Source organism: Triturus cristatus, chromosome 9 (genome assembly GCF_964204655.1).
Source record: "Triturus cristatus chromosome 9, aTriCri1.1, whole genome shotgun sequence".
NCBI classification, from domain to species: domain Eukaryota; kingdom Metazoa; phylum Chordata; class Amphibia; order Caudata; family Salamandridae; genus Triturus; species Triturus cristatus.
In genome coordinates, this window is record NC_140592.1 from 878587155 (window position 1) to 878603005 (window position 15851).

At 44.6% G+C, this 15851-nt stretch overlaps 1 protein-coding gene across 1 annotated transcript in view; it reads right to left on the bottom strand.

The window, feature by feature from the left end:
• The window catches only part of YY1 (YY1 transcription factor), a 139295-nt gene that overhangs the window by 56184 nt on the left and 67260 nt on the right, over nt 1-15851 (bottom strand). The window contains exon 2 of the mRNA XM_085626365.1: nt 11923-12085. Coding sequence (XP_085482491.1) covers nt 11923-12085 — 163 coding nt within the window. The remainder of the gene's footprint in view (nt 1-11922; nt 12086-15851) is intronic.

Below are 15851 nucleotides of genomic sequence, written 5' to 3' on the forward strand. Positions count from 1 at the left end.
AAGTGTGTGACCAAATGTAATCAAATCCAATACCCACTGGTCTGTTATCTCCTTCCATTCGAGGAGGTGACTGGATATTTTGCCCCGGAGACATGCTGGAGGAGATGGGATTGTAGGCAGTGTCTGCAGTCCGTCACTGTCATCTTCCTGTGTCATTGCCCTGTGAACGCAGCTTTTGTCTCTGGGCTGGTCTTGTGTGGGCTGCCTGAGGAGGAGGTCTCTATTGGTATTGCGGGCGAAACGGTTATGACCCAGATGGAAATGTTGGATAACCTCCTCTGTATGAAAATTGCCCTCTTCACCGTGCACCATGAAAAGGAATTTCTGTATTGCAGAGTACCCAAAGTTCTTGCGGTATCCATACCAGTTTTTATGGATTGAAGGGCCACATCAATGAACTTATCAAAGAGAGCTTCATCATCATGTGGCAGGTGCAAAATTTAGCTTTGCGCCTATGGTCCAAAAGAAGTAGCTTTCAACCACCGCTGCCTCCATAAGACTGCTGCTCCTGCTAGCTGTTGAAAACCTGTGGACGCAATGTGCATGGCGCAGTCAATAATTTCTAAGGAAGCACACTCTGAGGGCTCATTTTGCATTGGTCTTTGGCATCACATGGCAGACTACATAAGGTGCCATATCTGACCGCAACTGCCAGTCATATCTTCGGAGCACTACCAACGAATTTGTTGCCCGTTTCCGTTGACGACATCGAGGAGAAGCGCTTCCCAATGTTGTCCAGACGCCTTCCCTCTCTATCAGATGGTGCTGATATTGCGGATTTGACGATATGGCGAGCAGATGGTAACTGGATTGCGTTTTTTTTTGTCATCGTACCACCCCCCTCCACTCTCCCCCAGCCTCACCAACCTGTTCTGATACCGGCTGCCACTGTCACGGAGTCAGGTTTTGGGTATCAAATTAGGCAAGCTGGAGAATTTTTCAGGGCCTTATATTTCTTGTCTAGGTGTGGCAACACTGCAACCACTGTGGCTGGGTTTTTCATCGTCTTGATGCCTTCCTCCCATTTATAGTCTACAATAGGGATAGCTCTGACGCTTTGACATAAGTTTTCTTTAAATTTATGTACGTTAAAGTCAGATTGCTTAGTTGCCGTTGTAAAGTCACATCTCTCTGCTCTCTCTGGGAGATTATGACAACCTCCTATATCCTCAGGAGGGGAATCCGTGGGTGGTGGTGTTGGGGATGACAGAGTCAGAATGAAATAATCATCCCACTCAGTGTGGATATCTCCAAGTTTTCCTTCTTCCCTATCTTCATATGAGGACAAGCGATCATCCCCTGGGTTGTCTGGATATTTCATGACGTTTGTGGAGTGAAAGGCTGCACTGGTGGAGCTTTAGGAGGCGCTGTAACCTGCCTAGGTGAGGCAGTTGAAGGCGGGAATTGCTTGTGGTAACTTGCAAGGATCATTTGTAGGTCCAATACCAATGCCTTTGGGACGTATACCACATCCTCCTGGTACTGCTGTTGTGGATATACCTGGAACTATTCAGAATAGTGTATGCAAACTTCCTGAGGAGGGTTAGTACTCCTCTTCCTCCTTATCTTATTGATATTTGACATGCAGCTCTGATGGATTATATGCTAGACCAGAAAGACCATCACTATCCGAGTCATCCTCATCAAATAGATAACTGAATGGCAAGGGTGATACTTTGCTTGGAGGTGTACCCCCCGCCATCAATGATGGATTTTCCCATTTCTTTTGTTTTTTTCCCTTGTTTCGTCTCTCATTGACACCGGTTTGACTGGCACCGCAGATGAAATCAGTGTCACAGTCGAAACTGTAGTCGACAAGGAAGAGTCCAACTTGACCATCGACAGAATGGGCACTTTAAACTGCATCGACCACCACGATCACAGTTATTACCGCTGTTGTGGTTTCCGTCGTAGCCGCCGGATCAGTGTAGTAAATGATTTTTTTCAATGGTGCGTCGACGATTTCTCCATCGGCGGTGCCGATGACTGTTTAACCATGTGAGAAACCCGAATGGATGACGTAAAAGGTTCAGATTTTGATTTTCTTGGTTTTTCTGAGGGAAAATCATGTCCCTTATGCTTTTGAGAGTGCCTTTTAGAGGGACCACGCTCCTTATAAGGCCCATGGTGAGTCTTTTTTTTAAGACTTCTTTTTAGTTTCATGAGGTGACTGAACTTTTGATTTCTCCCGTTCCCTCTTTTGAACCTTCTTGGAAGACGAAGAAGAGTTTATCATCATCTTCCCCTGAAACAGGATCTTCCTTGACGTTAAGCCTTTGGCGCAACAGCAATAAACTTCCCTCTCTGTCTTTTAGGGTTTTTAAGGAAAAAGTACAGCAGATCTTACAATCCTTTACCTTGAGTGATGGGTAGAGGCAGTAAATGCAGTTTTCTCGAAATGCAGCCTCTTATTCCCAAAGGTTACACATGGTCTAAAAAGACCTTTTTTAGCCTGTTTGGACATTGTAGCATTAGATTTGAAGCACATAACTGGAAATAGTAGAGATAAAATCTCGCTGAAGATTCAATAGTAGGTTTAATGGAGCACAGCTCAGGGGAAGACTCCCTCACACGATGTGCAGTAGAAAATCTGAGAGACAGAATCCTCTGAGGGGAGTGTTCTAGAGGGTGCTGCAAGCTGATAGTTCAGTGACATAAGAGCGGCATAAAGTAGAGTCTGAGAGACTGCAGTGTTGAAGAGTATATGGTCGTAGAGTGCAGTGGTATATTGGAGAATGGTGTGGGGTGCATTGGTGTAGTGTAGCAGAGCAGAGTAGAGTGGCATAGCGTGCAGTGGCGCATAGTAGAGTGGCATAGAGAGCAGTGGCGTAGAACAGAGTCGAATAGAATGGCACAGAGTAGATTGGCGTGGCGTGCATTGGTTTTGAGTAAAGTGGTGTATAGTGCATTGGCATAGAGTGCAGTGGTGCAGAGTGGAGTGGACTGGCATAGAGTGCAGGGTTGTAGAGTATGGTGGCAGAGAGTGGAGAGGCGTGGTGTAGAGTGCAGTGGTGCATAGAGGAGTAGTGTGGAGTAGAGTGCATTGACATACAGTAGGGTAGAATGGAGTGGAGTAAAGAAGAGTGCAATGACGCAGTGTGGAGTCGTCCAGAGAAGAGTGGAGTGGGGTAACGTGGAGTATGCATGGTATGCTAACATACTGCCATTACAGACAACACAACTTCAATTGAAATGACCATTACATTTGCACTTGAATACAGTTTTACTGATAGAAGTATACAGCGCAAAAACCATGATGTGTGGAAAATGTAATCACCCAATGTATTGATTTGATCGTCCACGGAGTTCATGTACATACATTTGAATTTTGTTGTGTGCTAGAAAAACCTCAAGCAAACCCAAACCATGATTGTCACATAATCTTCTCACTTTGAAGTCAGAAACAGAAAAATAAACACCAAGCTCCCTGGAAGACACATCCTGACATTTGACCTCCATCTTTGAATGCACAGCAAATGTGATAAGATAAGAACAAGATGAAAAGGCCTGTTTACAGAAAGAGTTTGTAGAGGAATACAGTAAACAAGGTTGGGCAACAGAGGGACATATTCAAGCTGGACAGCCTAAAGGAAATTAAGCCAGCAAATAAAAAGCCCAAAAATGTGAGTTTCAAACCACAAAACTAATGAATGGTAAGCAACCAGTGGAATACATTTGTAGGTAAACTTTCTGAATGTCCCCACGAGGTCTTTAGCACACCAGATAACTGTGCTGCCTGGTAGATTGTATATATCATTCTCAATGCCCTGTCACTGCCCAGTCACTTTTTAGGAACACCGTGTATAAGTACTACATTATACTGTGTTAATTGAACAATATATTGATAAATAAGATATGTATAAATAAATGCACTAAACGCATAACAGAAACGAACTCATTTGAGTCGTTTTTTCCCTCATTCCCTATAATGCTATTGCCGTGGTAGGGCTACACTACCCCCAGAGTGACCACTTTATTGTTTATTAATTGTCAAGCCCAGGTCCTTGGATTACTGGGTTGTCCCTTTTTAGGTGTCGCGCCTAGCGTTGCAGTGCGCAACTCTGCCCGCGCAGCGCGAGACCTCTTGTAAGGGGGTTTTGAAAGCGGACCACACGCTTGTGCGTGTGATCAGGCTTTCGCTGGCAGGCATTGGCTTTCGCATGTTTTTTAAAAATTTTTTTTTAAAAGGCACGTGATTAGGCAAAGGTGGGCGCATGTCCCGCCTTTGCAACGCCCATTCCTGTCCGTGTCTAGCACGCGCAACAGTGCGCGTTCGATAGGCAAAGGTGGGCGCATGTCCCGCCTTTGCAACGCCCATTCCTGTCCGTGTCTAGCACGCGCAACAGCGCGCGTTCGCCTCACTGCCGCGCTCCACTAGTTTCCATTCCCAGCCCTGCTCCTCTGTGGTGCGTGCGCACCACTGGTTTGTTTTGCTTGTACAAGTTGCTGTTTTTACATATAAGATGCCATGTCTTCATACGAACTCCTACCCATACATGCATTTGTACATGCAATGTGCTATTGTGGCAAGCAATCTTCTATTTGTACATACAAGCCACTTCTCATGCATGTCATTCATGAGAGTTCGATGTGCATACAAACTGCTGCTTGTACACAGAATCTTCTTTTCATAAACAATCCCTAATATGTGCTTACAGGGCATGATATCTGCATACATGTTCATTTGAATTCATACAGGCTGTTATTTGCAAACCTTGTGCAGGGGCCCAAGCCTGCGTGTGTACACAGAACCTGGCTTAGCCCCGGAGGAGTGATCCATGTGTCTTTGGCTGGAGTGGGGGCTGTCGGCGGGTCCTGGGAGGAGAGATGTGACTATGTGCATGGAGCTGCGAGGAAGGTTTAGAGAAGGAGTCAGGAGAAAGGGGGACAATGAGGCAGTGCCAGATAATCAGTGAAGTGCCTGAGCGAGTGGCCGGGAAGAGGCATTGTGTGATAAGCGGCGCACATTGTATTTCCACCTGTAATCTTCACACCAAAGTCAGCAAACTGGAGAGGCAAACAAAAGAAAGGCAGACTGACAAGCACTGGGGTCAGGAGGGGGCCAGCCGAGGGAAGCCGCTTCTGCCTGCAAGGTGAGCCCACAGAATCCTTCACTTCTTTCAGAGACTCCCTCAGTTGGGAGCTACAGCTACCGCTGCCCCTCCCTACAGGTCCTGACTCGTTGCAAGCCAACCTCACCTTACAGGCAATACCTCTCGCTGAGCAGATGGGGTTCAAGTTGCTTAAACCATCTGTGCCTGAGTAGTTGTAACCAGGTGCCTATAGTTGCCCGAGTTCCAATCCTCACTTACTCCCTTGATCACAGTGTGTGATCCTCGCCAATCCTAGTAACCATTGTTCTTTTCATCTGGATTACCCCTGGCTCCTGAAAGGGGAACTGGACAGCCCTTGCTGGGTTTAACACTCTTCCTGGGCACCGTCTTGCAGAACACTAGTGTTGACTAATATGCAGGGCCACTGGAATTATGGGGAAGGGGAGGGTCAAATTAGGCGGTAAGAAAAGCCAAATTATGCGGCACATTTTGTGATAGTGTTACTTAATTATTTAGTGATTTTTAAACTTGCTTACACTGTCTGGGCATTAGTTGTACCTAATCAGCACCAGTTTAACACTCAGATATGCCAATCAGCTTCAGAAATGGGACCAATAAACCTTTGGAAAGGTCCTCTTACTGCCGGGCAACACCTGTCACTGTGCTTTTACTAACTTTTTAACTGTTTGAGCTAGAAACACGTTTTTTGGGTTAAAACCTGCAGATTATGCAGCAGATGTTGGAATTAAGTGGCAGATGCAGCAAATCTACAATTATGTGAAAATCACCGCAGTCGCACAATCGCATAATTCCAAAGGGTCTGCTAATATGTTAAGAAAGTTCTAGCGATCTGTTCAGTCTCGCAGTGCCCCTGTGGGATGTGCTTTGGGATGTTGCACTGAATACGTTTTGCTGATCAATACCTCTTCCCAGGAGGCAGGTTTGCTTCTATGAGTGTGTGGGGATGGTGGTTCCACAAATTTAGGAATGCCAAGCACCGGAAAGCAGGATAATTTATATTAAACAATGCATTGGATGCAGACATTAGTTTCGGAGTTGAAATTGAGAGTAGCATCTTTCCTTTGATGTAGATGGTTGAGTTAAAAATAACACCTACAAATTGTAAATCGACGACAGTGAAGTCTGTGCATTCATACTTAAAACAGGGTTTTGTTTTTGCGGCTGTGCAGCGTAATGCAGCTCATCCACAGAGGCATTTCAATTAGTGGACCCCAGGAACATCGATTAAAATAGTTCCACTGGCAAAAGTATATGTTTGAGTTTGAAGTGTTTCAGTACGGATATTTTACTTAGGGTGTATGATTTCTAGGTCTGGCCTAACACACAGTATAAGCTGTGTAGCTGCAAAAAACCTTTTAGTGGGCTTGTAGTGCGCCCCTTGCTCACCACTGGTTTACTTCATTGTCACTCTCATTGGCTCGCCTGGTCCATCGGGTGGTTTTACCTGCCCCGAAGCAGTCTTTAAACCATCCTTTTGCTTGTCTGACTTGTATTCGACAACTGCTCACATTTAGGAAACTACCTTTTTCTTTCAGTATTTCATGACAGGTCATGTGTTTTCTAGCTCTTTCCTGTTCTCTCTTGTGTGCTGCTCTCTCATGAGCTTTTACCCTTCACCTGTACTCCATGTTGCACCCTCCTTGTGTGCTGCTTTCCCCCTTCTTCCCTCACACTGGCTTTATTTTTATTTAATATCTCCCTCTCTGTTGCTTCCCAACACTCGCTCCTCAGTTGCTTCCCATCCAGCAATGGCACTTAACCTTTTTTTCACTTTTAGAGAGCCTGGTTCAGCAGCGACTGGCACAAGTAATTGTGGTAGGGTGGTGGGGCGGGGGGACAAGTCAACAGACAAATGAATAGGTATAATTAAATAAATAAATAAATAATACTTATTCCGTCGGCTCCTTCCCCACCCCGCCGCGCCCTGCCTCACCGTGCTTACCTGTGCCGGCCGCCACTGGCCTGGTAGCTACCATTTGCTGTTACAACAAAAAGCACTTTCACTGACTTAACATAGATTTTTTTGTATTTACAAATCTAAGTTTGGGTAACCATCTAACTTAGGTCAATAAAGAAAAGACAATGGCACCCACGTCATTCTGTAGGTGACACATGCAGGCGCTTTTAGGATGACATTACCGGCAACAGCAGGCGCATCATCGAGCCTTTGTGGGTTTTTTTGGGTGGGGAAGGAGGTTTGTCAATGCTCCAGTGTTTCCATTTCTAGAAGTGTTGGCAACATCCCTTTAATAAATTGTATCCATCCTTTAAGCGCCAGTACTGTTTTTTAAAACACTGACCATTTTGTGGATTGTTAGAGGTGTTCTTTAAAGTATAGTGTGGCTACTCTCCCTTCACCAACTGCGTCTCTCTTGTGAAGTCCCTTTCTAAGTAGAATATACTTATTAGCAGTGCTTTAAATGGGCCGGTACTGTCCAGTACAGAGTACCGGCAATTTTTGATTTTGAGAGGCAGAGTACCTGCACTGTTCAAGAGGAACAAAATACTTTTAATTGGCGAGTCGGGCGCCATGACAGTTTACCACGTACTGAGGTGTAGGCCCAGCCAGTTCATAATATCGCCATATCCCTTGTTTCTAATTAGTTTAGCATGTCAAGGCTTTTCTTCTAATATGGTGACACGCCTTTTATTTGTCTTGGTTTGCCTTCAAACAGACTTTCACTCCCCAGCTCTTGAAACGGGCGCCGCGCTTTTTTTGCTACAGAGTAATGCCGTTCACTATGTGGAGAGTAACATTTGGAGTCAGAGCGGAGCACACTCAGTACTAGAAGATGCAGTGTCAGACGTGCATCTCGGATTTCTGTACCCCAGGTGCTTCTGTCCGCTGTAGGTGCCTGACCTGCTTTTCTTTATAATAGGCAATGGTTCTGTGTCCCTCCCCGCTGTGGTGTATGTCTCCCCCGGGGCTCATGGCAAACTCCGAACGCCAGCTTAGCAGCATTTTAACACCCTGCTGGTGTCTCTGGTCAGTATGGAGGAGATTACGTGATTTGCCCAAAATCACACAGTATGTTGAGCCGACGCCGTAACTCAAACTTAGTTACCCAATTTTAAAGTCAGCAGCTCCTGGTATGCTTTGGATTTAGCTCAGAGTCTGCAGCTCTAGCTGCTACTCCGGTACAGTGTAGTATTTAGAACAGCACCACACAGCCTTGACACATATGTAGACCAGACATGATGGCTCACACACTGAGATAACCAAGGCGGGACTTCCTACTGCTGCCGCCAGCGGCGCGCTTCAGATCATCATAAGAAAGTTGCAGGCTGCGTTGGCAATAACAGCGCAGCTTGTGCACATTACTTTAAATGCAGATCCTGTGACCCGAAGAGCCACCAGCTGCTGAGTGAACCGCGTGACCGCACTGGTCGATGCTGCAGTGGATTCTCTGTAGGCCAGGAAACACACCACCAAACCACTTCACTTCTGTGCGCAGCTTCAGAGTCACTGTGCACTTAAGGCTGCCCATTACTGAATTGCTTGTCGGCCTCGCTAAGTAAGTGCTTCATTCCAAGCTGCCTGCCATGGCCCTATATGTTTCTCTCATCTTCATTGCTCGATTTTTGCTCTTAATAAAGTATCGCTCAGTCGTTAATTTCCAGCTGGTGTCCCTGGCCTGCCTTTCTTTGAACTAGGCAATGGATCTGTGTCCCTCCCCGCTGTGGTGCATGTCCCCCCGGGTAGGGTTACCAGATCGTGGGACCCAAAAACCAGGACATTTCACAAAAATAGAGGAAGGACTACAAATTTACGTCAAAGTGGCAAAGAAAGACAGCCCTCATCCCCATAGAAACAAAGAGAAGGCACAAAGAAAATAAATAATGTGTAATTTTTAAAGCCAGCATCATGTCTGTTATTTAAATTGTCTGCTCATAACAGCTGCTTACTAGCCCTGCTTTGGAACACCTAAAAAAGTGGCACTCACGGTTTTCAGTTTAACCTCTCCAAAAACCGGGATACGAGTCACTTTTACCGAAATCTACCGGGACAACTGTTGGAAAACCGGGACCGTACGGGCAAATCCAGCACGTCTGGTCACCCTACCCTCGGGGCTCATGTAAAACTCCGAACGTCGGCATAGCAGCATTTTAACCCCCTGCTGGTGTCCCAGGTCAGTATGGGGAGATTATGTGATTTTCCCATAATCACACAGTATGTTGAGCCAACGCAGAGATTCAGACGTGGTTACCCGGTTTCAACGTCCGCAGCTCTGGTACCAATTGACTGTTTGATTGATGGGCTTCTAACCCCTCCTTCCTCCGCTGGTCTGTTATTCACGTTACTCCCACGCACCAATGCTGCAGCATAGGGCAATTGGACAGACATCCCACCTATGCTATTGCCTCCCTTCACTTTAATTAACAGTATTTTGCTTGAGCAGATTATGCACCCCGCCTTACAAGTAGTTGTATTGTAATACAAATACAAGTAGTAGTTGTATTGTAATACAAATACAAGTAGTTCCCTTCTTTATATTTCAATGCCTTTTTCATTTTTTTGATTCTTCGTATTTTTTTTTGTCCTCAATCGAATAGCCCAACTTTACTTTAATTCTCATAGCAGTCCTGGCAGCTTCTTTTCCCTTTGTCTTCGTTCGTGTACCCTGTTGGTCCCGGCATCTACTCTGCGCCCCCCCCCCCCCCCCCAATGACGGAAGTCACAGCAGAGTGTCTGCATTCTTTCTTTACTAGGCATGTTAAAGCTACAGCTTAAATCATTGTAATTCCACCTACAGTTTGCACAGGCAATCTATACTAAATTTTACTTTTTAAATGTATTTCGTGATGTTGTATTTCCCCAGCCTCTAAGCTCATATCCTCACCACTATCACACTCCATTCCACTGAGTAGAGAACAGCTCTGCTCCTGAAAGAACTTTCCCTACAATATGAAAAAAGTTCAGTTCATTTAATTACCTAATACATTGTTGTAACATAAATATAGCAAATTTAGAAATTGTGTTCGGTAATCTTGTGCTCTTTTTATAGTATTACACAATATTGGTTTTTTTTGTTTCTTGTTTTGGAGTTTTATAAAGTGCAAACTCGGCCCGAAGGTATCAAAGCGCTTTACATGAGACCCATTTGCATTTTTGTTTCACTAGGCATGTATTTCCCAGCATTTATATTGACAGCCGTCTATATGCGCCTGCAAACAAATGAATACAGCATTTGTTCGTTGTATGAGAATTGACATAAACAAAGACCTTTTAATTTGATTAAAGATGTTTTGAAATATTTAAAGAGTAACTTTTGCTACTCAGTAGGCTCTGCACTGCTATGCAGGCGTGGTTCAGACAGTTCTGGAGAGGGCCTTTGACATAAGGAGGAAAGGTATGTTTACATGACAGGCAGAGACCTTAGCATCTGCAACTCTGTTTTTAGGATCTGCCTGTGTTACCAGAAGCACGCCCAAAGCATAGTTTACATTCACTTCATGGAAATCAACAGAGTGATTTCAGCAAAAATATGGGTCCATTACAAACTACATAGTAAGATGGAAGGATGGTTTAGCGAGTTTAACTGTCACCATTGAAAAATGCAGTGATTGGAAGGTCAAGCAGCCAAATCTGATTACGGTCATCTGTATTCCATCCTTCTGCATTTAGAAATGGTAGGAGTGTACTACATATAATCTGTCTTATAATAGCCAATTAGGTTTAACTCAAACACAGGACCTCACGGCCAATCAACAGAACGATGAACAAGGTAATTTTGCATTCTAACAGCACAGTTGCATCCCGGAAGGCAATGGTAAATTAAAGGTGTTTATCGATTAAGTGCACTGTGTGTGTGCAACTTCCAGCCACTCCCCTGCTCCAAAATAAACACCAACTAACCTTCATCAAGTTGGCACAGTGGCTCAGCGACATTACCGCTTGTGATAAACATGTTGTGGCATCTGCAAGTCACAGTTTAAGATCCGCTTCCTGCACAAACTCCCTATCCCTCTCTATCTTCCTTTCTAACTATTCTGTGCAGCTCTCACCCCTTTTCAACGTGCTGCATAATTCCATTACACGAATATACTCCACACCACAAAATTCCACCCCACACAATTGCACAACTATCAATTCCAATACAACCCACATACATCCACTACACACACCACATACATACACTACACTCCAAAACAAAACACATAGGTAAAAGACATTGTCATTTACAAAGCCAATAGCTCTAACTCTCGCAAATGCGAGACCTATTGCATTGCAAATGCTTGTTCTATTTAGAGTCAGGTGGATTGCGACCTAAAAAGAGTACCTAAATCCCATTGTGAACGGCAGAAGGGCACTAACCAAAAAGAATCAATCAGTACTTGGTCCATTCTCCATGGACTGGAAAACAAGCAAAGGGAAAATGAAACCAGGTGCACTGCCCATCAGGAGCCAGCAAATAAGAGTGACAATGAAGCCAATGAATTGTAAGCAATGGGCAGAATCAAAGTCCTTTTTAGTTAAGTTAAAAAAAATTCTCACACAAGTGTCAGCACATGCACTGACGTTGGTGAGACCTATAATGGCGACTGGGAGTGAGGAGGAAAGCAACTAACAAATTGGGGAGACCTGAAAGGGGAAGCAGCCCATGAAGAAGAGAGCTAGAAAACATTGGCACTCTCAAGGAGTCCTTACACAAAAAGAAAACAGTAGTTCCCTAAAACTGAGCACTGGAAGGACACAACTCAACAAAATCAAGTAGATTAACACAGCTTGCACTGCCTGGTAGACTCAGCCCCCCCCCCCAAAAAAATAGAGTTCCAAAACCTAAACAAGCAAGTTTGTGCTAAAAAGAACACTTTCCACAAACTGAACAGAGACGCAGTAACCTACCTAGCAAATTCTGCCAACTGCTTTGGGTCCGACAGGTCAATGCCAGGAATACCACCCGGAGGGAGTTTCTTTCCAGTCATGTACTCTGAATAATCTGGAGGGGAGTTTTCACCAATGATCTGTTCTTCCACAACTGCTTCATGGTCGATATCTTTTTTGTCATCTGGAATAGAGATACAAGGGCAGTTACTGGTTTGAACACTGAAGAAAGCAATACAGATGCAAAAGTACATGTTTATTTGTTAACAGATTCAACTGCTATATCATCCTACCATCACTGGAAATAGATCACGGATCTTTTGGAAATGTAACCGTGTTTCATTTCCACAGCTCAAAATAGCTATACTTTAAGCTTGCACAGAAAGTCTGGATGGAGACTGTGTCGGTATCATAGCTTTAGAAACTGGCTTGTCTAACACTACCTCTGGGGTGTGAGTTAAATTGGGAGAAGCTGCGGAGGGGGTTAAAACTGAGCTTCCTTGGCAACTGGGAGGTCAAACTAGGTGCAATGTAGCTATCCTCTAAGCCAGTGTTTCTTAAGCTGGGTTCTGGGAACCCCTGGGGGTACACAATCCTGTTCAGTGGATCTACGACTGCTTAGAAAATTAAATAGTATTACTAGATTAGTGAAGTGTATATAAAGAACCAAAATGCACAATTGAACATCTTAAAGTGTTCTGTAAATTTGAAGTAATTGGAGATTGGAGACTAAATGTTATGTTTGTATCCTCAAATTGAATGGCTGGAGCAGCTTAAGTGCATCAGAATATAGTGTAGACGAAAAGTAACCTCAACTGAATTTAGAAAAGCTCCAACCTTCCCACTAACAGTAGAATTTTTTAAAAATACTTGTGAATTAAATAAATTATTTCATCATCCGTGGAATTGCCTGCTTAATGCTGGTTTCTGCATTTTTTGTATTTTGTTTTGAGGTTCAAATAATCGAAAATGCTTAGGCCGGGGTTTCCGCCTTCCAGTAATGACTCAGTGGATTCCATTAATATTAGAGGTGCTGGGGAAGAAGAGCACGTGGACTCTCCTGCGGACACCTGTCACTAAGGTAAGCTTTCATTGCACACGAACTGCACCACAGAAACAAGGGCGAGGATGGAAGAAGCTAATTGTAAATCTCCTTCACAGTCATTTCTCTGCCGTTCGATCTCTGAGCCACTGGCAATGTCTCCGAACTCAACGCTGTACTAGTTACTCATGTAATGTATAATCTCTCCAAATGGGCCGATGTTTTCTTTTAAACTATTAACGTGTGTGGTTCAGTTCTAATGGTAGAGAAATGACTGCACAGTAAGAGCGCGGGAACTTCTAATTAGGTAGTAAGTAGTGACTTTCTTTTGATTCATCGCAAAGCAAAACAGATTGATTACCATGCCATGCAATGAATCAACAGAAAGTCACTACCGGGAAGTTAGTGTGAAGCGCATGATCACCTTCGGAAGCGTGGCAGCACTCTGCCTTGTTTATTAATGGTATGGTTGAACTTGGCAGTTGCTGACGTTTAGATTTCTTTGCACTTTTAGCTCATTAGATAACTGTGGCTACCTTGTTCGTGGACACGTCACATTTTTGGGCCAATATCCTGAAGACCACTTTTAGCTAATATGACCATTCACCAAGCAATAGTAATAAGTAGTGTATAGCAAATTAATTCATAACCGTTGCCTTGTCTGAAGTCTGCTAAGCGTAGGTTATGCGAGATAGAGATGCGCTCTGATGTGTCCAGAAGAGGTGAGATGGAGTCTCAAGTTCTACGCTTCTGTTAGGATAGAAATAAAAGGTTGCAGCTGGTATTAGTTGTAATAGTTAGATGCTGCGCTTGAAGACCAAAGGAAGATGTGCTCCTTTTGTTTCGATTCTATTTGCGTATAGGATGATAGATGTGGAAGTGCTTGTAGTCCCCCGTAAACCTGTTGTAATGTGGTTGTTTGGAGGCTTGTCCGGGAATCGTTGCCCATAGGTGGTCCAACTAGTGGTAATTGTAAACATGCAAGGTGACCGCTACATTTGTAGTGACAGCTGTAGGCTTGACATTTATTAATAAAAGCATTGAAGTCAGTGAAAATTTAAGGCGATGTTATTATTCGGTTTTAAAGGCTGGAAGCTTATATTTTGTTACTCCGTTCACTGATGTGGTAGGCAAGGGCTTTTTGGTGTTACTTGCTCCCTGTGACAAACCGTGGCAAAAAATCTGTGCTAATCTTTGTTGGGCCCTGAGGAGAGGTAGTATTTTGTATTGCCAACTGTAATATTATGTACATTGGTCATTTTTATTAATATTCCTGGTAGGTGCCTTGTCTTGTGTGAGCTTGCGCAGAATACAGTAAGCTTGCGTTGGTTACGTTCACAAACCAATGGTAAAGACTATGGACCGGTTTGGAAAGCTATGTCTGTCGTAGGCATGGTTTATTATGGAAAGTTGTGACACAGGAAGTGGCTCTAGCATTTTTATTGTGAAACACTTGTTTAAGCCAATAGGCCTTCCACCACAGATTATCGTACCATTACAAGTTGTAGACATGCATTTTTTTGTTGTTGCTTGAACTCTCACGGGGTAATACAGGCAGGCGAGTTGGTGTTGGTCGCCCTCTGACAAACCGTGGGTGGGGAGAGTAGAAGATTTTCATTGTGATCCTTGCTACACCATTTTGAGAGAAAATATACAAATACACCCCTCACGCTACGTCTCGCCCTCACTCATCTATCCCATTCTCACTCGAAAGCAACCCTATCCTCGAGCCATATGTCCTGGGAAAGCCATCAAATCAATCCATCGACTCAAGCCCAACCCTCCAACCTATCTCCCCAATGCCCCACCATCCCCTTCAACTCCCCCCCCCCCAAACACGCGCAAATCATCCCTATTAGACACACCCAACACAAGGCTCATCCAAGAAGATACACTACAGCCTTTCCCCAGTCTCTGCCCTCTCCCAATACCCCCAACTAGCACCCAAAGAAACCGATCCGCAAACAGCAGCCCCGAACTCCCATCCTGCACTAAACCCAGTGAAATCGCCGCACAATAACGAAACAATCTATCGCAACCTAACCCCGCTATTTCCCCCCATAAACCACACAGATACTAGAAGCACAGGGAGCCGTACCCACAAAGATAAGCTATCATTCCTGAACACAACCAAGCACCCCCCCAGCCATAAATGGCCCGGCTCTGGTCACACAGAGACCAAACTCCCACACCCCTCCCTCCATGAATACAACCCAGAGATTGGCTCGACTAGAATACCAACCAGAAATAGTTATACAGGGTATTAACAAAATCTTATTCAACCGCAACACTTCCACCACCCAACAACGCCCACCCCTCACACTCACTGGCACTCCTAATAAACACAGATACCACCACAAAACTCAACGACTCAGATGGAAGACAAGCCCCCTTGGAAACCAGCCACATAGACCCAAAAGGACGAGCGCTGTAATGTCCATGCAAGAGGCGAGGGATCTCGCTGAATCCTATAAAGCAGCTCCAACGGTCGCCCCCAGCTCTGTGATCCCAGTAATCACTGGATTTGGTAGTGGACCTACCGCTCCGAGAACAGTGAGACCTCCAGCGCACCTCACCAATATTCTTATGGCTCCCCCAAATAAAAAACTCAACAACAAGAGGGTGACTAACTGCATGCTCATAAACTACAGATCTGCGAACAAACACGCAACCAAACTGGCAGAAACCATCCTAACACACGATATAGACATCACGTTCATCACAGAAACATGGCTGAACGAATCCTCACCCCCCCCCCCCCCCCCATCTTCGATATGCTCGTACCCCCGGGGTTCTCTATCATCAGCAAGGATGGAAAAAACCAGCAAGGTGGGGGGACCGCAATCGTACATAAAAGGAACATCTCTATAACAGAAACGGACTCCTTCAAATACCACACACTGGAATA